Raw genomic sequence first — 27,810 nt, 5'->3', positions numbered from 1 at the left:
CTGAGTGAATTGTCTTTTTCATTAAAACCTTATGTTAACGTTGCCTTATCAAAATACAATCGCCGCATTTGACTTCTAAACCGAGAACGGCTTAACTGCAACTTTGTGTACTAGATTAGCATTTTATACCGTTGCACATGTACATTTTGAAAGTAAAATAAAGATGATATATGATTTTAGTCCTCAACATGGATACTGGAAACTCCATTCAAACACAAGAGAATCATTACAGTAATCTTTCATCGAAGATTAGTCAGAAACAGACACAATATACAAATATACATTATATACACACATTTTATATACATGGTCTTATAGGTCATATTAAAAGGATTCGATACATATATAACTTTTGTATTTTTATACTGGAAATTTATTTATATGCCATTTTTAATCCATGCCATTGTCCGTATTTAACGCCGTTCGACGTCACGCTAGTGTAACGTTAAGTGAAATGACCAGTATCTTGCGACGTGTCTTACTAGTACTGTTCCTATTGCGTGATCGTAAAAGGTGACTAAACTTCCTTATTGATTTCTTTCTTTCTTACGTCTCCCTTCACACCCCCTCATTTTAGCATTCAGATGAGGAAAGCTCTGCCTTCTGTTCCCTGGCCGAGAATAGAACAGAAAAGATAATGTCCTAAACTTAAACGCCTTTTACGATCATGCAGCAAGTGCAATTCTAAAGCTCTACCTGCAGGGTATTTGTAAACAGTTTTTGCTACGTAATTGATTTTTTTCTCCTTTTGAAATATGATAGTCTGCTAACACGTTGTACAATTACAATGAAAGCAATGTAATAATGCTTATTTTCGACACAATATCAACGAAAATAAATGATCCTTAAGGATTTGTTTAAGGATTTTATTTTCTTTCAAAGAATAGGTACAATTAATTTACGACGTTCGTGGCTGCCATCTTGAAATTTTTCAATTTTCCAAAGACGCCGAGGGGGCGTCATTTAGATTCTGATTAAGCACGTCCTATTGCAACACAATCAGCAAAAAAAGAAGAAAAAAAAAACATTTTATGTGAACTATAATTTGGGATTTTCTGGTTGGTACCCAGACCACGACGAATGATTTCACGAACAAGGTCAGGATAGGGAGCACCAGGCCATAGTTCTTCCAAACACATGTTTAAATGATCATACGTCGTTTCCTAAGCCATGTTGACTCAGCGTAAATACGCTGTCATTGAGAAAGCATGTCGTGTGATTTATCTCCACTGAACTCAATATTGAATTTATTATTTTGGAGGCAAAAATTTATGATAAACTTTCATGGTACAAATACGTAGATGCGTTGTGGCTATGCACACATTTCGTTTTCTGTGTTAGAACTTACCAGTTAGATAACGACATGGACAATGTTTTTATCATTCATCACGGTAGCCATTCTGTTCTAGGCTAGTATATCGTTACATTGGTTCCCAGTCTTATGGAATTATTTTCCTGTTTAGCGATCGTCAATGGATTGCACGATTCCTGGAACTCGATGTGATAGTTAAATAAACTACACAGTCTATGTGTTATGAATATCATTTACATAACAGCCATTGATAATCATTGTTACAACATGAAATTGTGATATGTTTCTTGATATTTTCATGTAACAGCATGGGCTCCGTCATTTTTATCAATATGTATGAGGAATTTCTTTTTAGTCAGCAAATGTTTAGCCTCCACTAAAATGCCATCCCTTGTGGGTGATTTCAGAATGTGTTGACCATGTCGAGTTGATGAACACACGTAGTCCAATCGCCCTAAATGAAAGACACGACTGCCATACCTGATAGTAGTTGTCCTTGGTTTTGCCTTGCCGACGGTATGGGTGACAACACCCAAAACTAGGCTTATCAATCCACTCACGGCACACATAAAGAAAGCAAAACTTAACTTTGGGTTTGTCATCATCTTCCTGTTTGATATCAGAACATTTTCTTTCGTAAACATGGAATACAAGTTCCCCTCCCTGGAGAAGTTCAACACAAACCAAGTAACTCCACAACATATACAGGTAGCTGGAAAAGAGTAGCGGAGAATTTACAGGTAAATGCGTTATCAATTAATTAAATTTACAATTTCCTAGTATACTCATACAGTACTGTTAGCATTTCAATATTGATATTAACAACTTTATTTTTTGCTTTATTCCCCATTGTAATGAAAATTCGATAACACTATATAGATCACTTAAATATTAAGATATTGAATAGAATGATATAAAAAGGCTAAATAGAAATCAACCCATCCTTGTAATGGTGCACTATAGTAGTTACAACTAAACAATTACTGTGACACTACTGTATGTCATAATAGATAATCTTTTAATGACTATCAAATGTCTAATTGTTGGAAACGGAAATCGCTTTGAATATCTGATGGACATTTCCATTGTTGATTTTAATCGGAATGACTATCAGAATCTATTTACTTTCTCATTGCACCACTATCGATATTGTATGTGTTAATGTATAAAATATATTTTCAGAACTCACAGTATATGACAATAAAAAGTGAATGAAATCATATAATTTGGTATACTGCTATAATATACCAGTGTTATGGCATTTCCTACTTATCGGTCGTCAACGGATTGCATGACTCATGGAAGTGGCACCAAGTAAAGTGAAATAGAACATTATGTCCTATTAGCATTTCTATTCGTTCCCTCAACGTGCTACAATATACACGCACCTGCAGTGAAAAGAAATCCTGACATCACGAGGAAAGTGACCTTGGTCCACCCAGACCTCCAGGCTAGAATTGAGCCAACAAACACTGTTACCAAAAGCAATCCTGTTCCGACTAGATGAAGGGAGACCACTCCTCCGTAATCCGCTAAAACGAAAACAATTCAAATGACACATGTGCAGTCCAATTTACAAACGTTAAATCGTAAAAGAGAAGAAATTACATGATTGAGTCTTTAAATTGAAGTTAATATTCAAAAGAGCAACGTCAGCAGGGCGTTAAAACGTAATTTTATTTATTAATGGCGCTTGAATAAACAATAATTGATGATAAAATTTACAGAGGAAATCCTCATGTGACATGTAGAATTAGTATTAATCTTATTCCAGTCTGTAAAGGAAATTACGAGTGCCAATTTGAATCGCCTCGTGTCAATCAGTTATAAGAAGTTATTATGCCGGACTGGTTGGTTGATTGTTGTTTGTTTGATTAGGTTTAACATTCTATTACCAGCTATACTCATTTAAAATGTTAATGTCTGTATGTTTGGGAGGCTGCGGTATATTCGTGCTGTGTACGCTTGTAATAGAGTCTCTGTTCTCTTTTATAGCGCCTTTCACTGAAGCATGCCGTCGTCAAAGACACCAAACATCACATCCAACCTGGTCACATTATACTGACAATGGGTAAACTAGTCGTCCCACTCTCTATAAATTAGCATTTTATAAACTATGATGTGTGTCGATCAGGAGGTAGAACCCAGCGTCTTCCTCACAGGGACATGCGCTCAAGTTAAGGGAGATGATAGGAAGGAAAAAGTCTATATGGCAAAAATCCCCAATTAAGTCGTCTTTCACGATCATACAATGGGGGTAACAGGTGCAATACTAATGCCCTACCTGCAGGGCATTAAAATATGGAGCTTTAAATATTTCAATTATAGTATTGCCATAGTATTCTTAATAGTTTGCTAGCAATTGCGAAAATATTGAGTCATTTTCGAAAGTCGCGTAACTTTACATTTGTGTAAACACCAATTATATCCTCTTTGATTAACATTGTATCCAAGAACACTAGTCCAGGGTTTGATTTTACACTTTTCATATACATTGTACATCGGTATTAATAGTAAATTGTACAGACGTAAATAAATAATGTAATTAACTTTAGACATGTGACTTTCGAGACGTTGAGAACCTTGGTGGTATTGTATTTATGTAAACATAACATGACAAGTCAACTATTCAGTCTGTCCGCTGTAGTGAGGAAGGCAACGAGCCCTCAGTTTTATTGGATGTAGAATATGTTTCCTACCTACATTATGTCTTTGTCTAAATGCCATGCTCAACTATTGCAGCTCATTGTCGCAGACGATTCACCTCGAAACTATCTTCTGCTAATGCGTTAATAGGGAGTTTTCGAACGTCGTGTCATTACTTTCAGTATATGTTAAGTAGATGATCAATATACAGCCCACAGTGACATACCCAGAGTATACAAGGCATCGGTGGATGGTTTGTAAGGTGACTTTGAGAACGCTAGAGGAATCTTAATCTACTTCCTTTTCCATACAATAACAAGATTAAAACGAAAATGAGACTTGATTGGTGCATTATGTGAACAACAATACTGTACTCAGTCGACAAGGTTTTGTGTGTTCTACCTGTATAGAGAAGTTTGAGATGCAAATCGCTGAGGATCTACGGCACTGAGTATCCTTTGACTGCTTTGATGTCTAGAAACCGTTTGGTACCTACCGTTATCCATGTGGAATATCAGAGGCAGAGATTCGCACGTTGGTCCTACACAATAGGCGAACAGTCCTCCATACTCCCCTCCGGACTCGGACGTTATCCAGTTAGGAAGGCACAATCCTGCTAGCTGTAGAATGAAGTCAAAACTGATAGCAACAATGATCTTATTTCCCACCGGACAGACCATTACTGAAGTCTACACCATCATACATGGATTCCCACCGGACAGATCATTACTGAAGTCTAAACCATCATACATGGATTCCAACCGGACAGACCATTACTGAAGTCTACACCATCATACATGAATTTCCACCGGACAGACCATTACTGAAGTTTAAACCATCATACATGGATTTCCACCGGACAGACCATTACTGAAGTCTACACCATCATATATGAATATGTACAAACGCACAGCAATAACTGGTATCTATGATCAACATTATAAGGGTAGTTAAAATGACGGGTGCGTGTGTGTTCGGTTTAATGTAGAGCATATGTTGACTACAATAGACCCCTGATCATCCAAACATAAATTTGGCATGATCGGACATCCCTGGTAATAACACATATTGTATATCATGTCATGCTATTCATCCGCCGACAGCCGACCACAAAGGGTCGCGTTTATCGTGATATTCAATATCGTGAAATTCTTCCGTCATAATTACCGCATAGAAATCCAGCAGGCACCGGCAATATTGTCAGTATGGTGTATCAGATGAGTTGTATGGAGTGCATACTGCTTATTTTGTATTTTGACAGCCGTCATATCAAACATTGGAAGTCAAGCGCTCATTTATTGGTGAGCCAGCCAATAGGCCCTCGCTCATTACACTGCCCAGCTGGTGTTAACATCGTAAACAATGGTTCTCGCATGTATGCAATTATATAGTCGCTGGTTCTATTGTTTGTAAAACTAATAAATCTTCTTGATCAGCTCAGCTATCAGTCTGCTTTATTATTGCTCAATATCTACTAGTCATATTTAAAAAAAATATGACAACAGGAATAAAATATGATGTTATAGAATTGAAGTGTTTTAAATAAATGTTTATTTTTCTAGAATCGTTTTACCCTATCCTGATTGTTTATCGATGCTATGCATTCACTTTTATTCATGTATAGTTAGGTTAAAACCACTGGCTTATGCTTTCTTCCGTAATACATTTGTTTACATCATAAATCCTATCTAAATGAACAGCATGCTATGACTAGATACTAATATATATATTTATATTTATATGATTGATATTTATGTTTCCATTATTTATCAATAGTCTATAGAGTGTAATGTACAATTATTGATTCCGAATGTAGGACATGAGTTTGTATTTTACTTATTAAATAGTGTCTTTGTCGACTCAAACTATAGAAATGATAAGAAAGTATATAAAAAAGGATGACGAAGCCCTAACACATGAATAAACTAAATAAAAATAACCTGCAAATTATAGAAAAACATGAAATTAAAGGAGACAGGACTCTTTCAGTAAATCGAAAAAAAGAACCAACTATTACCCAATAGTAAAGCGACTTTTGCTTATTGGTTATTCTCAAAATACAAAACTACTTAAATCCAGAATAAGGCACATTCTCAAGTGTGAATCAAGGTGACGATGTTAAAATTCAGAGGAAGTCAATAACCAAACAAGCTGACTTAACCCTACATGAGGGATGGTACATTTCTAAAGGAGACAAAGACTTCAAATTAAAAGTCTCAACCTGAATCATGTAAAAAGTAAGGTATTCCTTCACTGTCTGAATACGATGATTCTTAATTGTTTTATACCATTTCAAAATTGAATATGTCATCCTTATATCATGCACTTTGGCAATGCAAATTAAAAATGTCGTGTAGCATGCATTTGGGATTAAATAATGAATTGAAATAAAGACAGACAGTACAAGTATACTATAGGTACGGATAAATGTTGTCTTTTAATTTTTAGATTGTTCTGAATATTTGTATTCAATAAACATGGTAATGAAAAATTTGCCAGGGAAACACATTACTATAGATAAAATGGAAGGTTCCTATTACATGTCATGATAATCATTGCTTTAAATATGCTCTGAAGATAGGGAGTGAAAATAAAAAAGGTAACGTATTTTGTGATATTTTCCTCTTCAATAAAGATTTTAGTATTCCTTTTCTTTCTCACAGGTAATTTCCTAAACCTGAAATTGACCTCATGGAATCTTGAAATATTGGGTATATGGAGATTAATTTAAGAAAAAATATATCTTAACGTGTCTTGTTTAAAAAGACATGCACCTCTATAACGAAATATAAGGATCAGTCTATTTCGCTTCAATCGTCTAAAACACACCTATTCAAAGTAACACGCTGCATGCATACTTTGTACGACAGAAACAGATATTTAAACCATCGTATCAAATAGCATGCCATCAAATTGCTAGACAGGATGCCAACACAGAAAAAATATTCCGTTGAACATTTATTTTATTTGCATAATAAAATATACAAATGGGATCAGACACAATTTTAAGATGTTAAGGACGTACGTCTATCTAGGGCTCCCCATCAATCAGTCTTCTCGTCTCAGAGTGATACACTGTGCAGGCATTGGGAATTAAGAATGTCCCCCAGGAAGACTACACAGGACGAAGCCATCTTCTACAATCATGGAACAGAAGTAATTTCCACAAAAATAATTCTTCCGCTCCGGATAGATCACAATGATGATGTTAAGTTTTATGTAAAAAGATCTCAATGTCTCTTTAGGTTTATGTGATACTGCGGCTAGCCTATCAATCTCAATATGTAGCATAGTTACATACGATATGTACTGGTACCTTTATTAAAGGTTAGCTTCTCGAAAATGGGTAAACTGTTGCTCTTGTTTTTGCCATTTTCTTTAGATGGGCTGCTTATGAGGGCAAAATACACGACAACATTAATACAAGTTTCAGTAGAAAAAAGAGAGTTCGTGCGGATCACAAAATTGCAACCAATAACCATTGTTCTCACTAATATCGATAGCAGGAAACAGTGTATTTTGGCACTTAAAGCAGTGACGGGTTTTAATTTTCTAAAACAAATACAGCATATTGTCAGGCATTTCAGTCAATACAAATGTGCTGTTGAAGAAAATATTTTATGAAACGCAAAACGTTATTTAATGCTTGAAATACCTTCCAATATGTCGTATATCTTATGTCTTACAACTGTCAGTTGCATTTTAAGATAATACAAAAATTAATATTGAAGGTCAAACCCGGTAACACGTGATAGTGCTACTTGTTATTGGCATAACATGTGACATGGTTAATGCTGTAGTCAGCTGTGCATTTAACCTGATAGATGCGCCGGACAAGCAGCTCAACAAAGTACGTCAATATTACTGTACACTTTAACAGTTGCGATTGCCTTAGCGGTCTCTGAATTCGGTGATTCAATGCGCCTTAAGGCATTATCCCTATTATTTCAGTGATATTGTGCATATTTGATATTGCTGTTGGTTCTTTAATTGTTGAGAAGCTTGAAAATGATAAAATTAAAATAAATAATAATGAACATTTCAGGAAACAATGTCCACAAGGTGCGGAACACATTTTTCACACCAAATAACCATGCCATTATGTTTACCAGTGTCTATAACAGGTACTACCAGTGTATGACTCGGTCTTATTTTACACAGGAAAAAGTACATACACGTTTTACGTACGTTATAAAACGCATGTAAAACGCATATTGAGGAGCACGCATGTGAAACGTACGTGCGAAACGTATGTAATACATGTGTTAAACATGCGTAATACGCATGGTAAACAGACGTAAAACGTAAACGCATGTAAAACGGACGTATCAAAACATGTGTTATACATACGTTTGATCCTATCACAAAATCCACCTGTTTTGTTTTTATGTACATTTACATTGTCTTTGAAGTTGCACCATATATTTGTCTTTTTCAAAACTAAAGTTTAATTCTATTTTTGTATTTTCGGCTCCTGTCCAATGACTGATATTTTTTCATATATAGTATGTTGTATTTACAAACGAGTGACTACATTGATAAATTTTATAATCTTAGGATGATTTTGTTTTTCCTACATCAATTTGTCCTTAACGTCACTTTATCACTTACATTTTAAAGGCTAAAATCTTTACTGAAGCCGTGCCCAATGTTCAATTGTTTTCAAATTCTGGCTCAGAGAGTCCAGAAATCAAGAAAGAAACTTCAGATGTTTACACAGAATCTCAGAAGAACATTTAAACCGTATTCTATGAATACACAATAAATAAAGATTTCCGGAATATAAATTTGTCCGGCCATTAGAATCTGTCATTAGCGGTTTTGCTTCTGTTCACAATCAGTAGATGTACATATGATTGTAGACCTACATGTATCATCATACAATATTGAAGCTGCTTTATTCTATCATGAGGCTAGTATGAGGTTCACTTAAGGATTGATTGTCAATTTTGTTGCTTGCATTGACTGATGAAGAAAGTTAATCTCGTGCAAATGAAGTGAACTGCGAAGCAGTTCATGTAACATTTGCACGAGATTAACTTTCTTCATCAGTCAATGCAAGCAACAAAATTGATAATCAATCCTTATATTTTCGTTAACCAATTTAAATATTCCGCTTTTGAAAAAAGTCAAATTATATGTATTCGGTATAAGATTATTATACAATTTGCAACATTGTACCAGTTATCGTACATGTATGTACAGCTACGGAACAGCCGCCAGTCAGTTCTTTTCGTCACCAAGGCAACATAAAATGTAGTTCCGAAAATAACTTCATTCTTTGCGCGTTGTTACAATTAAAAACGGCGATTTTGAAATATTGTTTTTATGTACAAGAATTAATGGCTTAAATTTTATCATAAAAACATGATCATGTAGCTTCAAATAAAAAAAATACTGCGCAGTACTAGCAGTGCAGTCAACGTGTAATCCGGTTGCTCGATTTAGCAGGGGTCCGGTTTTGAAGAAAATGACGATTGTGGTGAAAATGCTGAATAGTTGGTATCTAAACATAATCAAATCATTTAAAAATCAATTGCGATTGTTGTGGAATGTACCTGAATGTTGTATTTCCGTCTGGTAATTGTTTGTAGCTGGCAGTTAAATGTTTATTAACTAAACCTGTTGTGAAATCCAACCCCTGTGTCTATGGTATGCGATGCAGTCCAAGAACCATGCTTCAGGGGCTCAATAAAACGTGTTAAAATGTGGGATTTAGTCGCAGATCACTGGTAGACTTGTGCGTTATTCTTGAAATGTGATAACTTCTCTGTCAACTGGAGTTTTAGGATTAAAATTCTGTATAAAGTAAGTAGAGAAACATTGATTTGAAATGTTGGTGGTTTCCAACGACCCTCGAATGCCCTGGGTTTTGACACTCGCAGAATCGTTTCGTTAGGCTTACAGGCGCGGATTCAAGGGGGGGCGGACCCGGCGTACGCCCCCCCTAAAATAGGAGAGAGAAAAAAAGAAAAAGGAAAAAGAAGGGAAAAAGAAAGAGGGGAAGGAAGGAAAAGAAGGAAGAAAGAAAAAAAAGAGGGAGAAAGGGAAAAAATTAAGGAATTAGATAAAGAGTGAGAATTAGACAGAAAGCTCCATTTCCTACCATTACCGTTTGATGTTATCATTTTAAAATCTAAATGTATTCGACTTTGTGGTACATACATGCATGAACATACTTGTATCCAGGCACAATGGAATAATTATATATTTTTTTTCGTTTAAAGTTTAGGTTTTATCTCCATCGCTTAAAAGGTACAATGTAAATCCCTTCAAGTATTTACTTTTTCCAAAAAAAAAAACAAAAAAAACCCCGATAAAATCCCAATATATTAGATAATTTATTGTCATTAATATTCAATATTGACAGGTTATATCTCGATATCCTTAGCAATAAAAGAAAAGGGGGAGGGGTGGGTGATGGCCATGAGTCTTCGCTGGTTGACTATATGTCATGCCCTTCGTTTTCCAGGTTGTAAATGATATATTACACATTTTTGAATAAGCATTAAAGTCCTGTATTAAATCCGACTATCAATTCACAAATGTGTGCGTACTTTCAAAACGCCACTTACAAGATCACTACTGACGCCGAATGCTTCTAGAAGCCTTTTATTTGTCCTAAGAAAATGTGTGTAAAGAAAAAAAAGTGGAATGCGACAGAAAATGAGAGCCTCTAGGGTCTGGGTGTACTCCATGGCCAGATGCCTTCCTTTTTTGTTTCAATAAAAACATATCTTAACGATAATGTTATAAGATAGGCAAACGATGTTAAAAAATTAATGCACATGACAAAAGGCTCCCTATTAGAAAACAGGATGATAGCAATCGTTCCTGGCACCGTATGGCCATAGACAAGACCACTAGCCTTCTTTTCTTTCGTTGTCCAATACACGAATTATGAAGATTGTGTAAGTTAGGGAAAATGAATTAAGTAAAAGCTTATATCGTTAAAAAAGTTCACATACACTTTCATTAGTCCTATAAAAACCTTCAATAGGCGACCCCTAGCTGCAATATTGTAGCTCAAAAGACTTTTAGACTGAAAATGGTGTCTTCTTTAGAGCTACAATTGTTCCCTATTACTTCAAAACCTTCAAAAAAGTATGAAAAACTGTGCCCGAGTGATTTTCGGAGGCAGTGCTCCACTACGATACATAGGGACCAATTCGTACCCGGCCTAAAGGCATAGTAGGCCGGGTACGTATATTCGTTCTAGGCGGCCCCCAGACCCCCATCCCTTTCTTTGCTTCGTGCCTCTATGAATAGATATTCAGATTTTAAGCAGTGCAATTCTGTAACTTTATATTCAAAATATGACATTAGACGTCAAAAATAATAAACGAACATTTTTACATGGCTTAAATTATTTTTTGGAAAAAGTGTACATTTGTTCGAGGGCTTCTGGGGGCCTAGGCGGCCCTCACCCAGACCCCCGCCCTTCTTCGCTTTATGTCCATATAAATATTAGATTTTGATATTGCAATTCTGTAAGTAAAAAAAAAATAAATCAAAACTTCAAATAAAAAATATGACACTTGACACGAAAACCATAAATAAACATCCATAAATGGCTTCAATTATGTTCTGGAAAATGTGTTCATGAAATCCTCAGAATGCAGGATTTTGCACCATTTATTCGAGAGCTTCTGGGGGCCTAGGCGGCCCCCAGACCCCTCGCCTGATTTGCTTTGTCCCACGCCCCCTCTAACCTCAAAACCTAAATCCGCCCCTGGCTTATGTCACTGAAATCAGCCTGTTTGGTATTTGAGCGTATTTTTATGGAATCTATCGTTTCTAAGCTTACATGTATGTCACCGTTTCACATATAGATCTATATATTGTACACATTATCCTAACTGTTTGCGTTCGATTATGCCTACTTCGCTGCGCTCAGTAGCCTATGTTCAGCATTTTCCGGGGCTTGAGCCTAAGTCATCGTTTCTTCAAAATACGTGTAAAATATCTGTAATATCATATTACTAACAATTTCTAATATCACTTTATCAAACATTTCTGTCTGTGTTTCTAAATGTACAGCGATAGGCCACATCCCAGAAAGTTCATTCAAAACTGAAGCGGCGTAAAACTAGGTTAAAATGTAAACAATGTCAAAATGTATTCTCACGCCGGTCAGAGGTCAGCGCGTGACCAAGCATCTTCATTGGGAAATGAAGTGATCGGAGTTTACTAGTTTCATTGAGGCGGAGCGAAGTGAAAATGTAAATATTATAAGTTGGTGGAAGACATATAGATAACATGAAACCAAACCATAGAGGCTATTAAACATGTATTTGCATATTGGAGTATCATTTTTGAAAAAAAACCCATAACAGGTCTCCAATAACATTGATAAAACTAATGTTTTACATGTAATTATTAGGGTTATTTTAACAGACGTCCGTTTTACATGTGGTGGAAAACAAACGTACGTAAAACATATGTTAAACATACGTTTAACGCATGTTTTGTTCAAACGTACGTTTTACGCATGGTGGCCAAAACATACGTAAAACGCATATTTAAAACATGCGTTTAACGCATGTTTTTTCAAACGTATGTAAAACATGCGTTGCACTTTTTGCTGTGTACAAAGTATACTTTTTTGTAATTTTGACTTTGGCATCATAATGAGTAAATATGGAATATATGGAGGTGTTCATATGGATACTAATGAATATATTCAATGAGATAATGATATATGAGCATGGGGAGAAGGCTTGTTTAACTTTCAGCATTTTATCATGTTTTGCCCCAAATACGGCGACTGACTTATTTTCTAAAAAAACAGATTTCGTTTCATGTACTGAGTTCCTAAATCGTGTCGATGATTAAAACGCCGTCCTTTACATCAGTATTATATACAAATGTAGGATATTTTTAACTGCTTTTAATTGTAAAATCAAATCCGCTCAAATAAACGCATGTTTTCTTATACTAAAATCCATGATTTCTAATTACATACAAAAATTAGTCAGTTTATTGTAAATAATCTTTTGATGGGTAGAGTAATTTATGTGTTGCCTTTTTTCTAAAGACTGGGTACATCAACTTTTGTTGAACGAACTATGATCCGGTTGTGTTGAGATAATCCATCGCCAAACAATACTTTGGATTTGTGGTGTCTTTGAAAACAATGACACCATTTAAATAATCGCAATACTCTACAAATCGTAGCAACGGAGCATAAATAACGGGCATCATTTGGACAATAATTGATGCTTAATCGTGTTTATATATGTCTGATTATAAATTAATTTATTTTGTTCTGTGTGCATGCGCAATCAGCCCCTCCCTTATAGAGTATTTTCGGGGTAAAATTAATTATTATCTATATTGAAAAAAAGCACAAACGTTTCAATTATGGTAATAGTGTAAAGTAAGCGACTTTTGTTCCTTTTGTCTTTAAAATTTAATTCATCTGTACTTTTTTTAATAAATATGAATTAACATTTGTTGGCAGTGTAGCATTTTTAAGAATGACACTATCATTTGTTGAAAGGGTGATCTGCTTTTAAAATAGTTTATATGTGGTTTGACCCTTCAATTAAAGACTTAAGAGACAATGGTGCTAGCGGGCTACAAATTCAATACACACAAAAGTTACGTATATATACTATGGTCATCAGCATCCCGTCTTCAGGCTGTGCTGGAAGACATATTTCTTCGGAAGCATGCGACATCAGTATTTTGTATTATGCCAAGAACCTTTATTCCACTTGATGATTTCTCAGAAATAATAAAACTAGTGCTCGCTTAGATTGTCTCCCTTCCTCCATTTATTTTAAACCAAGGATCCATTACAGTGTTGTTGGATAGAAAGAAGAGATAAAATTAACACTTCTCAGTCACCAATAGTTTTCTTCTTTCGTAAACATGACATTTAAGAAATAAATCAAGACAACTTTTCTTTTAATTTTAATGTAGTGTAGTTTACTATGTATACAAGTAACATGTATGAAAAAATAGATAAATGTCGTTTATAAAGTATGTAATATAAGAGTAGAAAAATAATAATAATAAAAAAAATAATATTATGCTTTTCACGATTATGTTTACAATTATACATTGCAAGCTAAATCATTAGTTTTTTTCACCAATTACACGAAGCTATCACGCTTAAATAAGGATAGGCCCGCGTAATCAAAAACATTTATACAATACTATAAAATGTTTGATTCACATTATCAAATAATATCAACTTGTAAATGAACTATACACTAAACAGCTTCTCTCTACATATAGCTATCTAACGAGGGACTGTCGGTTATATATAGCACTTTAGCCCTTCATTGTCATACGCACTTTTCCCCATGCATGTACACGTATACAAATAATTCAATGTAAGCTCAATGTTGGAAAACATCTCCAGTTGCAGTTTGAAATTATTTCTAATGATATGAAAATTTGAAATATGATTTATTTTGTGTTTTTTTTTCACATGTTGAACTACATATCGACACGTTTACCCTGCAGTGTACATATACCATTTAGTTTAAGGAACGTAGGCACGGGAGTCTGGGCTGTCATACATAGGATCTCCCATCTCACCAAAAGGTTCGGAGCCATACCCGAAAGGCATCGCCATTGGTGGTCCAGGGGTCATGAAAGTACCTCCCATTGGTTGTCCAGCCATGTATGCTCCACCAATCACACGCTTGCTCCTCCTGGATGTTCTAGGTTCTGTGACGATGTACGGACGAGGGGATTTAACGTAGACCGGATCGGATACCATGATAGGCTGGGGTGGAAGTGCTGGAAGACGTATGGGGATGGGCGGTCTGGCCACCATCATGGGCGCCTGTTGCTGTACGACGATTGGTTGGGGCTGTGGGACTGGAACTGGTACTGGTCGGTCGACATATTCTTTAATGACCTGACGCTGTATGACGGGCTTGGGCACTTCGATATACTTTACTTGTGGTGGCATCATAACCGGCTGTGGAACCATGACGGGTTGTGGCACCGGAACTTCTACAACTTGTGGAGGTGCTTGAATCATCTTAATTGGTTCCGGTCGAGCAACAGTGTAGATCGGTTCAGGAAGTGCAAGAGGCTCCCTCTTGGAAATCTCAGATTGGATTGTCATACGATCGTCAATGTACTCTACCTCCTCCACGCGTCGTTTCACCACTCGGGTACCGATGAAGAAATTTCTCACCAGCAAAATGGACATGATTAGTGCGAAAAGGATAGCTAGTACACAGGCGATGGCCACCAACGCTAATGAATATTCGGCAACTATGGCGCCACCAACTGCTAGCTGACCTAACCCTCTCATATTCTGTATCACTGCCACGCCAAACCAGATCACACATATCAGCAGAAACAGGCCTGAAACATAAATGAATTTACATACTTGTAACGTGACAAAAATGTATATTAGATTGTCAATAATAGCACAACGTTATGTTCTTCAAAGCAACCAAACGCAACATTAATATAGCAATTAAGCATTAGTTCTTCAGATGTTCCAAGTAAGTCTCACAGTGTTTTTGCACGAATTAACCCGAAGAAAAGGAAGCCGTATTTTTGGGAATAAGTATGCTGAAAAGTTTAACAATTACAAAATATTTGAATATATTTTTCTTACCAGCGAGCAGTGTCAACCAGGTGACATGCAGGAACTTGCGTTTGTCTGTAAAGCAGGCCACGCAACCGCAAACGTCTGTTGGATCCCAGAGGGTGAAGATGCAGGTGATGATGGCGAACAATAGGAATACGATCCCAATGATGTTAAAGATCATGCAGCCAATAAAATTACCTGAAAATATCAAAGGTATGATTAACGTATGAACATAATACAAAAGCTGTTTCTATTTCTTTGCTGTGGTCACACATTTTCATGTCTTTGTGGGACTTTTTGTTAACCCAAATTGCTCCACTTTCTATTATGATTTGTACCAACATATTTCTTTATTCTATTCTATTTTGTATTCGTATTCGATATGCAATTCAATAAATTCTGAGACCTCTTTCATTCAGGTTGATAATTGTATGTTTGCGGCAGTGTATGTTGTCTATCGTTGCTCTCATGTAAATTGTCGTTCAATGTACCATATACCTCTCTTCACAAAAAGTGGTGGCAGTTGTGAAAAGTATAAGCTATTTGGTACATAGATCGCCTAAAACTCCGTCAAAACGTAATAAGTGATGATAAGGGAATATATGTAGGACAGCCTATTGCATATTAATGCTGTCTAGTCATAAATGTGCATTGTATGCGTTTCTATGTGCTGCGAGACGAATAATTTCGCGCGCTTCACTGGTTGTTCACACGCGTAAGAGAATTATGTACTTAATAGTTTGAGATTTATTGTTTTCCTACATGTAAAATCACCGCAACATACTGCGATATTACTTCCAGTTGTCATATTCTATATCACAAACCTATCAAACTAAGAACGTTCGGACAAAACTCAGCATGCTGTCTAAGCCGGATTGTACTTGTGTTTTATAATAGAGGAACTGATCCACAGCCTTTAACAATAGATTTAAAAGGCATTTAAAAAGTACATGGTTGTCATGGTAACTGGTTATAGTACCCGGCCAGTCCTGCTACTCAGGCTAAGGTCGCTGGCTCTACAAGGTTCGTGGTAATGGAGAGGTAATTACGCCTGACAACTCAGGTCCTTGTTCGGTGGGGTTAGACCAATTACAGACGATACCCGGAGAGCAACAAGTAGTCCTCTGATACGATTCAGACTGCCAGCATATATATCAAAGTACATTATTGAATTTTTGTCTCCCTTTTTCCCCATAGATTAAGTATATTTGTAAATATCTAACACTTCAACCAGATCATAGGACTGTAATTAAAACGACACGTTTGTATTTTTTATGACTTCATTGCAACACTTGCGTTTTATAATAACGATTTCAAAATTGTCCAAAAAGTCCAAATACAGTATCAATTAACGGTAATACAGAAATCAGAAAGGCTGTGCGATATCAGTTAGAAATGGAAATAACGTAAACGTCAAAATTACCGGAATAAAGATTTTTTGCCAATACGTTCATTCCCGTTCTATAAGTTATTGAATGTGCGAATTATCAGATTTCCTTTTACGTCCAATTGTTAGATGAGTCTATCGTATAGTCGTGTTAGTGGTATATATCTTTCACCAAGGTCACCGTATACACTAGTGTTGACAATAGAGACCTTTATAAGGCTGTAACAAGTAAAACCTGTTTCTCGACATTGCTATTCACGCTGTACATATTCCTCTCGTATGTCATGTACATTATGTATCTATGCTAACTTGCAGAAAATATTTTTATTAACAATTATGGTTCATTCCACGAAAGACAAATTCAACATTCCACCTGCATAAGACCTGTGTGTTAATCTAGTTGGGCAAGTTTCTGAAGCGAAAAACCTACATCACATTGTGCAATGAATTAATCGAGCGACAACAATCGGAGGTGAAGATCACAGCATCAGGTATGGAGAGGTTGAGGTCATAGTTAATATAAAGGTCACACAATACGGTAAAGAGGTGAAGGTCACAAGATCACATGTTGAGAGGTAGAAGTCATAGTAAATGTGAAGGTCACACAATATGGTAACGAGGTGAAGGTCACAAGATCAGGTGTTGGGAGGTAGAGGTCATAGTAAATATAAAGGTCACACAATGTGGTAACTAGGTGAAGGTCATCATGTTGGTTGGTGGATTGTGGACTAGAGGAATGCATGTACTGATACTTTGTGAAAATTTCAGATTCACATGTGATTTCTACTGTATAATATAATTAGTCAAAGACTTTAAATGCCAGCAAAACTTACCCGTCTAACTGGTTTACCTTAAATAGGAATACTAAACGTGTGTAAACTAATATTTAAACAAGGTTAGTGGAGAATATACGTGTAATGGACAATCGTTTGAACGGAATTATAATATGCCAATACGCCAAGATTTTATTCACACCTCTGCTATTTTCCATTGGGATAGATCTACATTGGGAGTAGAAACTGCAAACTTACTGTCGTAAGCGTTGAGTCCCGTGTAAGACAGGTAGTCGGTGCATTGTGACGATGTGCAGGCCTCGAAATACCCAGCCGTGTACTCCACTGGAGTAACGCTAGACGTCCGGAGTCGATACCATCCTGGAGTTCCGAATCCGACCACAGCCAGGGCCAGAATCACCAGAAGTATACATAACACACACCACTTCTGTATCGTCTGTGACATATTGGTTCCGTGTCCTAGCCGACCCTGGTAATGACGTCACACTAGGTCCACCTGTAACGTCAGAACAATGGGGTAAAATGACGTCAAACTTAAACCGAGCATGAGAAACCTAACAATCCACAGAGCCCATTCTCTAAAATATGAACAAGCACATATGATGCGGACAACCTGTAGTCTAGTTGTGTCAATTCAATTATTGATTATACCTGTGGTAAATTAATACGGAAATAGTGGCCATGTCCTACCCGAACATCGACTACAATACAAGTTTACGTACAGACTAAAAAATAGATAAATTAAACATTACAAAATTAAGATAAGAAAATGGCCCAGATTAAAGGCAAAAGTATATCAATTGAAAATGTATATAGGTTTCACCGAGACAGTTTTCCCACCGTAATACTATATACTACACTAGGATTATCTCTCAACCAAAACTCATCACTCAACCATCTTATTTTACATACCAGTATGTATACAATTGTATGTACGCACTTTTTAGGATTTAAACTGTATAGATCACCAGTGGATGGCCTGTTAATTGCGACAAGAACGTAGATGAGACTTCTAGTTATGAATCCTCTAGTGCGATGTCGTTCTCAACATGATTACTACATATAGTGCAGTTACAGTCTAATTTCTAATCAAATTTTAGATGACTAAAATAGTCTTCCAAGCAGCATAGTGGATCTTAAGACACTGAACATGAAGAGACATTGAAAAAGCATCAACATAAAATTCAGTCCCAATTGCTATGCCACCAACTAAACAATGGTTAAACAATCATCCATCCCATGCGCTGCATTTTAAAAAGGGCACTATGTGTGCATTGACTGCATACAAGTAGAATTCATTTTCTACAACATTATACCTAATGTAAGAAAAAAGATTCAGGAATGTGAATAAAAGTCAACGTGCGAAAGCTTATATTTAAAGGCCCACTACCTATCCGGAACGGTTTTTGATTTTTAAAATGGGAATGTAAAACGAGAATGGTAATTTTGTAGAGTTTCAAAAGTTATTAACTTAACGTTAATACAACACTTATGATCACCTCCTAAACAATTTAATTATAATAAATAAAATGTTAATTTTCATAACGCGGGTCGTCTTATGTTTCCCGCCGTCGTCCTAAATACCGCGCGGTAGTTGCATGGCTATCACTGCGCCAGAGGTCAAAACAGCGAAGTGACTCTCCACTGTTATCATATCTTACGGAGGAAATCTTGAATATGTTTGGTGTTGTAACATCATCTTAGGCCATCGATACGTATTTTCTGAGGTTATTACTGTTTTTAAGAAATCTATATATTTTGCTCCGGAAAGGTAATGGGCCTTTAAGGCAGTTACCCATATGACTGATATAACTGTACAGCAGCACTATAATCAATTACGTTATTCTTGTAATAGCCAGGGTCAGTCAATGACGCGCCAGATTTAAAGAGCATAAAAACAGGATTATTCGCAGAAAAACCACCGACCTGCGGTCAGAGGATTTGAACTCATAACCCAGAGGTGGATATGACTTATAATGATACGTCTGTACATCTTAAGCCCTTCTGTTCTTAGTTGAATTGCATCATGGAATTGTGTAATTTGATTCACTACTTCACATAACTACAGTTTACATTACATATTGTCTCTTTATTGGCTGAAACTTTTCTCATAGGTTTCTCATCAGCCCAACATCATTGAAAAGCCAAAAAAGGCTTGTAGAGATTATATATATAGTAATATTTACAGTAATGGTAAATATGATTTCTTAAAATCCTTAATAGTAAGTTCTAGGTTTGTGTATAATATACTATTGTTCCTAGGTTGATGGTAAAAGTTTCGTGGCGTGGTTTTTCCAGAGCTTGTCTATTTTTGATAATGTCCAGACTGAAAACTGAACCCCATATTGTCACCCACCATTCTCAACAAATATGGATAATATAAATCGTCACAATATGCTCTCGTGTTGGCAATCCAATTGTGGATGTGTCCAGGTACACAACCGTGCAGTGTGTCATGTACTCCAAATAATCCAGACCGTTAGCCGATGGACGTCATTCATCGACTACATTCATCAGCTCACGACATTAGCGTCGACTTCTGATACATTTATAGGAATATGGTTACACGTGTGTAACACGTACGATGACCGCTATCTCTGATCAATCATATCGCGTGTTTATTCCGACCATATAATCCGGTTTATTATGTAATTAACACTACAAAAAGAACAAAATGCACTATTGATTAGACGATAAACAATAACAGCTCACCTGTCTATAGAGTTGTTACACCCGTCTTGAACTCTCCGACATGGACACACCCCGTGTACACCGCTACTCTAGACACATGTGCGTTCCCTACCACCCCACTTACTCCTGTCATTGTAGAAATAATAATTCCTCGTATATACATACCTGTTTGGAAAAGCTCGCCTACACACAGTAGAGTAAATAAGTCTTCACATTGGCCGAATTGGCCAGTGAATGTTGTAAAATCTCCACGCCCCAGTGATTTCAGTCAATGCCTAACCGTCCACAGTGAGGACACTATATAATACTGGTTTGGTGACTTGGTATTTGACCATCTTTTGTGTAGGGTTCGATTTTTGTTTTCTTTCTTTTAAGCGATATAACAGGTTCTGCAAGGTTTATTTTTAGAATGTGACACTTACCTTTTAAGTAACTCGCTGGAGTTACTCCCCCTCCATTACAAACATTGTACTGTAGTGGTCTAAATACAACGAAATCGGGGAAGGCCGATATGAAGATGATAGAACGTCAGAATAATTCGAACTACAACCTACAGTGTTATTTTTGAATTTGTTTTCGTTATCATGGTATTTCTGCTAATGCTCCTGGATAAAAAGCTACACGTGGGGATGTAGACAGTAAGTAGATATATTTTCAAAAGGTTTTATTATCATCTTTGTGTTGTTTCTCTGTAATTATGAAACTCTTCTCGTTTTATAATGCTATCTTACTGAAGCATACTGCCAATGACACCTAACAGCACGACCAACGACACCTAACAGCACGACCAACGACACCTAACAGCACGACCAACGACACCTAACAGCACGACCAACGACACCTAACAGCACGACCAACGACACCTAACAGCACGACCAACGACACCTAACAGCACGACCAACGACACCTAACAGCACGACCAACGACACTAACAGCACGACCAACGACACCTAACAGCACGACCAACGACACCTAACAGCACGACCAACGACACCTAACAGCACGACCAACGACACTAACAGCACGACCAACGACACCTAACAGCACGACCAACGACACCTAACCACGCACGACCAACACACCTAACAGCACGACCAACGACACCTAACAGCACGACCAACGACACCTAACAGCACGACCAACGACACCTAACAGCACGACCAACGACACCTAACAGCACGACCAACGACACCTAACAGCACGACCAACGACACCTAACAGCACGACCAACGACACCTAACAGCACGACCAACGACACCTAACAGCACGACCAACGACACCTAACAGCACGACCAACGACACCTAACAGCACGACCAACGACACCTAACAGCACGACCAACGACACCTAACAGCACGACCAACGACACCTAACAGCACGACCAACGACACCTAACAGCACGACCAACGACACCTAACAGCACGACCACGACACTAACAGCACGACCAACGACACCTAACAGCACGACCAACGACACTAACAGCACGACCAACGACATCTAACAGCACGACCAACGACACCTAACAGCACGACCAACGACACCTAACAGCACGACCAACGACACCTAACAGCACGACCAACGACACCTAACAGCACGACCAACGACACCTAACAGCACGACCAACGACACCTAACAGCACGACCAACGACACCTAACAGCACGACCAACGACACCTAACAGCACGACCAACGACATCTAACAGCACGACCAACGACACCTAACAGCACGACCAACGACACCTAACAGCACACCCCGAATCAATAGTCCCACTCCCTTTCATGCTCGATACTCCAGGAGTTCCGATCACTTACGATCTCTACGCCATTGGACTATCTCATAGTAAAACTGAAAGCAGCTCAACGGAAAACATCTCACCAATCACAGGCCTACAAAGATTTCCTTTGAAGACTCTAAAGAGAGCGACGCCAAACTTCAAAGCCACACAGTCAACCACAGTTTACTGTTATACGACTCTTTTTATGTACATTAAATGACTAAATTACCTGTTATGTTATATTGCCTCCAGTTTTACTACGAGATAGTCCAGGGGTGTAGAGATCGTAAGTGATCGTAACCGTTAGAGTATCGAGGATGACTCCATTTATACTTATGTTGATACATGTATAGACTATGATGTGTCTCGTCTAGGGTATACTTTTTAACATTCCTTTTGGTTATGGATGATAATCCATCGATTTGTCAATTGAAATTGGATGTCGACTCGGATTGGAAAGGAATACGTATTGTGGCATGGATGAAGAAAAGCACGAGAATAAAAGATATACGCTGCTGATATTTGGCGTTGTTATAGTTTGTAAGATTTAACTTGGGCGCGTAATCAAACTTTGGACTGTACATAAGATGTCATAGATAACAATAGGAACTTGAGGTAGCGTAAGTAAAAGAAATGTAGAAGTAGACTTATTCTAAAATCGGGAATACTGTTACGGAGTGTGGAAGGTAGCAAACATATGTCTAACATGACAGAAATCAGGTTACTACTTATATTGCAATACACAGTGGATTTGCATTTTCACTGCAATCCCACTTTATAACCTTACCAAAGACAGTTGGCGTTGTTCAGCGCATGAATTGTCATACGCTTATTTTGACATCATTATAATTATGACGTCACAATTGTCGTCCCAGCGATCACGGGAAGATGGCTGTGGAAATGGATGTTTCGTTCTTGATGATAATTATTTTTTTATTTGTTATGGATGCAAAATTTCCCGAGATTTCAGTATAAAGTTGTTACCAAATACAGTGATAAAATACCAATTCAACACAAAGCGCAAGCGCGCATCATAAATTTGTTGTCCATTTAGTATTCATACTCCCATAATTGTCAACTGAATGCAGTTCAACGCTTTGCTTATCGCAAACCTCGTGTCTCATAAGTCTTTTTAGGCTTGACATTTTTATTTGTTGTGTTGATATATTCATAGCCCTGATTACCTTATTGTTATGGTAAGACGATAATGATGGCATATGGCCCATGTAGTTACTGAAGTTTATGGCAATACAGATATAATGATAACATTCAAGTTGCCAAATTTTACTTATTGAATCTTTTTGAAATAACATTTAGCAAAAGCATTCTTTTTATAGTGATACTGATGCTTATTGGATAAAACTTTGTGTCTCATAAATATTTAAGACTGGACATTTTAATTTGTTGTGTTGATATATTCATGATAAATATTCATACCATAATAATGGCATATATTCCAAGCGATTACTGAAGTCTGTGGCAATACTGATAATGTCATATTGCAATAATGATAACATTAGAATAGAAGTTGCCAATTTTTACTTATTCAATCTTTTTGCGTAAACATTTAGCAAAAGCATTCTTTTTATGGCGATACCGATGCTTATTGCAAAGCTTAGCGTCTCATAAGTCGTTTTAGGCTGGATATTTTTTTATACACTCTATATGTTTGTGTTGATGTATGCATGTATTTAAAAATTTAAATAAAATATATCTAATTATATCTTCAATAATCATACTTTTGTTTCGGGTTGATTTCTTTGTAAACAACACTTTTTGCATTGTTAACGCTTGCATCAATACCGCTCTCCACATAAAAGAATAAAAAAGAAATAAAACGAGCGCCTGAGATTTGGCAAAAAGCAAAAGCCAACTGCACGCGAAAACTATTTGGTATTACACACGTATATGTACATGTATGTTTTGTACTTACTGGCGTAAATAGGTGTTTATTATTGTAAATCCGACAAGCAATGAGAACATCCCCGGTAGCTCTTCTAAGAAGCAAAGACTCCAGTTTTCCAGTTCCATGCTATTTTTTCCTTGGTATATTATTTTGTTTAGACTTCTACATAAGATTTAAGGACATGGGGCATTGTTTTACTGACCACTTTAGTTTGTCTATTGTTTTCTGCGCCATTTTTGTGTACAAGCCGAAGTACGAAAAATTGGCGTCCCACTTTGATGCGATCGCCCGGGCTAAACATTTACTGGTGTGATGCTGGATGCTGCCAACATATTTAAACATTGATCTTCTTGGGTGATAGATGTCAACTGAACACATTAAGCTTGAACATGAAGTTTGAGCATGAAAAATGTGAACTGGCAAAAGGCAAATTATATAGAATTTATACTTTGCCCATATGGCAATTGTGTTGTCCTTACTGCAGAGAGAGCGTTGTACAATACTATTTATGCATTGACGGTAAATAAAATACAATTTACTTACCTTGTTGAAGTCTTACCAATTTCTACGAACTCAATTGAAATGACACTTGTCTTGGACTCAACTAAACATAGCGGCATAAAACCATGGATTCGTTATTGATTTTTTCTGTTTTGTATTCAGAACTCTCTGGCTAAAATAAACAAGGAGCTTCGGGAACTTTTCTTGTCTGGATACTGTTACTCCGCATAGTAAGTACTAAATCATTATCTAAACATTCATGTTTGCAATTTTTAGATTGTTTGTCAAGAACTGAAGGGTTTAATGTTGCTATTGTTACATGGACTTAACTATTTATAGGTAGAACACTAAAAAATAACTTAAAGCCCCATTATGTTTTGGGGTGAAAAAATATCGTCATAAAGTACCAAACTTTGCTGAATAGTAGAGCATATATCCTTATGAAAATATCTGCTAATAAAAAATGCCCAACATTTCCATGTTTTTAAAAAACAATAGAAAACCCCTCTTCGGAGAGGGGGAAATCCGTAGTTCCGCCCCAGAGCCAAAACAATCTAGTACGCATGCGTAGGCACAAAAAAGTGGAATTTCCCTAACAAACTTCAACATCGTGCATGGCGAACGCACTGAAGACTCGCCAAATACGTGTCAGCGAACACACATGGGTCCGTTCTTCACCACGTGCACGTTCCTTCAAACAACGACAATTTAGCGGTCAAGTTGCATTGCTCGATCGCGATCGACTGCACGTTACGATCCCACGCATTCCACGCGTAGACCTACAAATACATGTTGTACATGCATGTATTTACATGTAGTTTCTATATAAAACTAGGCTAAAACTATTCAAAAAGTGTTTGTTCTTGAATGGAAAGCAAGCAATTAACAAAATTATAATTGCAATGGTATTTGCTGATCTTATGTATTTTGTAATAAAGATTTATAGATGCCTATAGGGTCTAATCTAGCTTTGTTGAAATGTACATGGAAACCGAACACACGTTTGTGTACATCGAAACCGAACACACGTACGTTTGTGTTACCTGATGAGGCCTCCCACGGGATGACTCGCCAAACTCGTAAACAAATGAAAGTAAACACAAACACGCCATGTCGTTACCTGCTATATAGATATACATACATACATACGAAGTCTGGAAAACCTACATGTTCTACTCCATCGCAGACCGATCGCGAGCATGTACATGAAACTTCGACCAGTGTTTGAGACAACATGTAGGGTCAACGACGATATCGGCATTATCGGATATATCAATGACAAGTGATCATGATCATGAATTACTAACTGAGTACAATCCACATTGTAGCATAAGATCATTATTATGAACTTTGTAATTACTACATGCAAAAACATATATACATAATATATGTTTATGCTACATATAAAGATACATGTATATGAATCACAGGTGTTTGGCTCTATAGACTTTTTTTTCTTTATATATGATATATACATGTACAAATGTATATGTAATACTGTGTCAATATATAAAGAGAGAAAAAATGTCTATAGAGCCAAACACCAGTGCATGAACCACATATGTAGGCCAATGTGATTCATTTTATCTCATAATTCATTGCATTTACAAAATGTAGAATAGTTTGGTTTGATTGAATAGTACTAATTAAAAAATGGAGTATAAAAACAGTCCGTTAATGATTTCTATACAGTTCATCAAGTGAAGAAGATCTGATGGAAAAGTATACCAAAACAGCTAAAGAAAACCTGGATCAGTCCTTGATTAAAAGCAGAGAAAATGGGGAAAATATCCGTTTAAATAAGACTGGTAAAGTCCTAGCAGGCATCACGAACTTATTTTTTCTCACATATTTTATACAAATCGAACTTTTCCTATGAAAACAAATGGGCTGAATGCTAATAAACATAATTCACGTTCAGCGTAAAATGGAATGCACACTCGTGAAATTAGAGAAATTTCAGTTTCGATTTCCTTTTCCTTTTTACTACGTACATGTAAGAATTACGTACCGACGGCAAATAATAGTCCACCATGTAGTATCAAGGGTCAAGATAATATACGTTGTGTCTTTTTAATGACGAAACTCCAATAGTCTGACAATATTTATATCCCCTTAGTTCACTCTAATATATACTGACGTTTGTACTAATATAAATGCGAGTCTTTGATTAGTTTAATTCGCTCCGTGTACATAAAATTGTAGGCCTATATTTAAAAATGCCCATACGATAATTAGGACTCATGCACCTGGTAATCACTACTTGATGTATATAATGATCCTTTTCTAAATACACGAAACGTAATCGAGATATAGATACAACATACAGATTGATGTATCTCGACTAGCGTCGATTCCAGTGATACTATCACATATTTCATAGACGAATATCGTTATAAAATACCCAAAGAATAAATAGAAAGCAGTTATAATACATGTATATAGTAAGCTATTAGTCCACCTCTTTACGTATGTTCTAAGTATTTAGATATACTGTGCTCTCCTTACTCTCAAATTATGAATAGATTAGTAGCATCATGGTATTTATTTATCTATATATAGTTTTGGATTAATACTGTATTTATCTCAAATTATTACACGAGAGGAAAGAAAATCAACCAATCATCACCAAAATTAAATGACACGGCCACGTGTTTATATTTGTACGATAAAATACCCCATATAGTGCCCCATGTATGTATTTCACTATTTACATCCACTATTTTTCGATTAATACGTATTTTGTATTAAGCTTTATATAAACTATATGTAACCTTTGACAGGACACATTTATAATCTGTGGAATCTAATATGTATCATATACTAAACAATTATAGAACATTGTATTGCTCACCGTTTCCTCAAAACTGCCCTCTGTCTCGGCCATGCGTGTTTTGTTTACTATATCCGGGTATCGAACATACGTATACACGAGGTATTTTTAACTATGCAAATCAACCCGTTCTATTTTAAGAATTCTTTACTAATTGATTATTGCTTAATTATCTTCATTGTAAAGAAACCAAATGAAGAACCTTTCATAAGGGATGTTAATGTATATTTTAGCAAAGTTTGGTGAAAGCATAATGGGACTTTAAACTTTTCCAGATGTCATCTAAAATGGCCGTATAATTGTTTTATGACGCTAATAAAAAGTAAACTCAAACCAATACAGTTGCCATCTAAAATGGCCGTTATTGTTGTATGATGCTATGCAAAAATAAATCTAAACC

At 36.5% G+C, this 27,810-nt stretch overlaps 2 protein-coding genes across 5 annotated transcripts; both read right to left on the bottom strand.

Moving 5' to 3' along the window:
- Nucleotides 1–426: 426 nt before the first annotated feature.
- Nucleotides 427–4,936, bottom strand: LOC138318823 (uncharacterized). Its single transcript, XM_069261544.1, has 3 exons — nt 4,455–4,936; nt 2,701–2,844; nt 427–2,024 (listed from the first exon to the last, which is right to left on the bottom strand). Exons 1-3 carry the CDS (start codon nt 4,636–4,638, stop codon nt 1,609–1,611), a joined length of 744 nt encoding a protein of 247 aa, XP_069117645.1. The 5' UTR covers nt 4,639–4,936; the 3' UTR covers nt 427–1,608.
- An 8,778-nt stretch (nt 4,937–13,714) lies between these two features.
- Nucleotides 13,715–27,454, bottom strand: LOC138318821 (uncharacterized). Of its 4 annotated transcripts, none has more exons than XM_069261542.1 (4): nt 27,432–27,454; nt 17,943–18,201; nt 15,552–15,722; nt 13,715–15,292 (listed from the first exon to the last, which is right to left on the bottom strand). In XM_069261542.1, the coding sequence occupies exons 2-4, from the start codon at nt 18,148–18,150 to the stop codon at nt 14,454–14,456; spliced, it is 1,218 nt and encodes a 405-aa protein (XP_069117643.1). In that variant the 5' UTR covers nt 18,151–18,201; nt 27,432–27,454; the 3' UTR covers nt 13,715–14,453. The 4 variants fall into 4 exon arrangements, with proteins under 4 accessions (XP_069117643.1, XP_069117639.1, XP_069117640.1 ...); XM_069261538.1 differs by lacking the exon at nt 27,432–27,454 and adding an exon at nt 20,562–20,785; XM_069261539.1 differs by lacking the exon at nt 27,432–27,454 and adding an exon at nt 20,418–20,555.
- Between the last annotated feature and the right edge of the window lie 356 nt (nt 27,455–27,810).

Source organism: Argopecten irradians, chromosome 3 (assembly GCF_041381155.1).
Source record: "Argopecten irradians isolate NY chromosome 3, Ai_NY, whole genome shotgun sequence".
Lineage (NCBI taxonomy): Eukaryota > Metazoa > Mollusca > Bivalvia > Pectinida > Pectinidae > Argopecten > Argopecten irradians.
The sequence above is the reverse complement of the archived record's forward strand: the minus strand, read 5'-3'. Positions and strand labels throughout refer to the sequence as shown.